General features: G+C 50.8%; 1 protein-coding gene across 1 annotated transcript; it reads left to right on the top strand.

Moving 5' to 3' along the window:
• Positions 1-316: 316 nt before the first annotated feature.
• LOC131258748 (muscle-specific homeobox protein tinman) lies at positions 317-2,145 on the top strand. Its single transcript, XM_058260127.1, has 3 exons — positions 317-1,001; positions 1,225-1,658; positions 1,747-2,145. Exons 1-3 carry the CDS (start codon positions 317-319, stop codon positions 2,143-2,145), a joined length of 1,518 nt encoding a protein of 505 aa, XP_058116110.1.
• Positions 2,146-2,559: the final 414 nt, after the last annotated feature.

Below are 2,559 nucleotides of genomic sequence, written 5' to 3'. Positions count from 1 at the left end.
CGTTGCTCGCCTCGTTAAGTGAGGTTGTGTTTCGGTTCGTGCTCCTCGCCGATCGGTTGAGTGTGATTGTTGAGAGTTTTCTTTTCGGTTTTAAACGATCGTTGAATTCGCTTTCCAAATAGGAAAACGTGTGGTTCGTTCGAGTAATATATGTAAGAAATTTTCCTGTTACATAGTGTTCAAAAACAAACGATTTCTTAGTGTGAATGCATTATCGTGATAGTGGAAAGATTTTAGGCTTCTTTTAGTGCTTTGTGGAAATTGAGCCTTGTGGTGAATCGGAACATAGTTTCCTTAATAAAAAAAACACTAAACAATGAGTTTAACGGCATCGACGGCAAAGTCGATCGTTTCGACGCCGTTTTCCATCAACGACATTCTCACCAGAAGTCGACGAGCGGAGCGTCGTAGTTCGGGCGAGTCGTCTGGAAACGAGGACGATCTGAAGCTGTTCTACCACCACCATCACCACCATCGTCAGCATCCTCCACATCCTCATCATCCCCATCACCATCTTCCTCCACACCCTCTTCACCAACACGGCCTCCGCCATCATCATCATCATCAGCAGCAACAGCATCACCTTCGACGGACCTCCGAAACTCCGTCCGCCTCGAGTCCACGCCGAAGCGCCGAGGAAGGATTCTACGGAAAGCTGAACTTGGGATATTACAACAATAACAACAACAACACCGCTGGTTGTGGCCCCATCCAGGCCGGATTTCCCATCGGATTGCGTCGAGGATCGTTGGATTGTTTCATGGTGTCGCCGGAATCGGGCCGAGGTGATGGTGAAGGAGAAGGCTCGCTGCAACGCAGCTCCCCGATGGAAGGAAGCCCGGAGGGAGCGGCAAGTGCGGCGGATCGTATCACCAACATGCTGCTGGACGGCGGAAGTCGAAGCGACCCCAACGGAGCCACTTGTTACCGGTTCTCGAAGTCAACTCCGCAGCGCAACGAAAGTCCAATCGATATGCGACGATCGACGGAAAACGATTCCGGTAAGTGGTCATACATGTGCGTGTATGTGTGTGTATGAGGACGTTTCTTGGTGGGAGAGTTGTTATGGAAACAAGTGGTAAATAATTTACCTAATGCACGAGAGTCCACTTGTGGGGATGTTGCCTCGTTCCGGGCCGATTTCTCGCACGTGTCACGTGGATCGCATTTTCTAATTTCCCATTTCCCTCCCGTCCCTCTCGCGACCCTCGGTCGATGCTTTAGACGGTGACTCACCGTCACCTTTCGCGAATGGCCTTTCGCTGCCCGGCCAAACGAACCCACCCCTGATGGGGGGCGAGGAAATGCCGTCCGCTCGGAAAAAGCGTTCCCGGGCCGCCTTCAGCCACGCGCAGGTGTTCGAACTCGAGCGTCGCTTCGCCCAACAGCGCTACCTCTCCGGTCCGGAGCGAGCCGAGCTGGCCAAGAACCTGCGGCTGACTGAGACGCAGGTGAAGATCTGGTTCCAGAACCGGCGCTACAAAACCAAGCGAAAGCAGATCCAACAGCACGAAGCAGCGCTCCTCAGCGCGACCAAGCGAGTTCCGGTGCAGGTGTTGGTGCGGGAGGACGGTTCCTACGGGCCGATGTTGACCGCCGGGCAGCCACACTACGCCACCGGTCTCGATCCGGCCCTACTCAACGTTTACCGCCATCAGGTAGGTTTCCACATCCCATTCCCGCAATAAATGAGTTTTCCTAACGTTCTGTTTCCGTTTTTCCACTCCCATTTTACACTCACATCAGATTCAAATGGCGTACGGAATGCCGGGAATTCCGCCGATGCCATTCTCCTACTTCTACCCGTCGAAGATCGCCACCGTCCCGAGCGGCCCACTAGCCCCGTCCGTCGTCCTTCCCACCACGTCCACCTCGGGCTCCTGCAAACCACCCACGTCCTCCCAGCACGGCCCCTCTCTTACGCACGGGCCGCTTAACTTTTCCACACGCAGCGAAAGCGACTCGGAAAATCCGGCCGCTTCCTCCTCCGGGCGCCGGTCGCGATCACCTTCGGAAAACTCGGGCCTAGGGTCGGAGGAGGGTCGCGGGCGGGCGGAGGTAGAGCGCGGAAGTGGCCACTGTAGTGTGCTATCGTCGGCCGGCGAAGGTGACGAGGATGAGTGTGAAAATGTGGAAATCGATTGAGAAAAGGCACCTGAACTCGTGAATATGTTAAGTACAAGCAGTATAAATAGGAGTTAAATGTCTGTTGTGCAGTTTAAGTGAATTTAATAAAATAAACTTGTAAGATGTATTGAAAAAAAAGTGCTTTGTATTTCAATTCAAAGGTTCTATCTGCTGACGTTTCAATTTTTTATCTCCTCTTCTCATCTTTTATTCTCATTCGAATTCTGAATATTTTGATTGCGTAAATGTTTAATGTTGATGGTGGATTTTCATTTGTTTTAGTTTTCTTCCTGTGGTCAAAAGTCTGCTAATTATCTGGATCTCAAGTTTCAGCAAACTGTGAATGTTAAGTTAAGTAGTGTAATTAATTAATATTTCTTCACACAAGGTTTACTTATTTGTACTTATTCCCATTTATTTCGGATAGAGTTT

The sequence above is a fragment of the Anopheles coustani genome, chromosome 3, assembly GCF_943734705.1.
Source record: "Anopheles coustani chromosome 3, idAnoCousDA_361_x.2, whole genome shotgun sequence".
Taxonomy (NCBI): Eukaryota; Metazoa; Arthropoda; class Insecta; order Diptera; family Culicidae; genus Anopheles; species Anopheles coustani.
The sequence above is the reverse complement of the archived record's forward strand: the minus strand, read 5'-3'. Positions and strand labels throughout refer to the sequence as shown.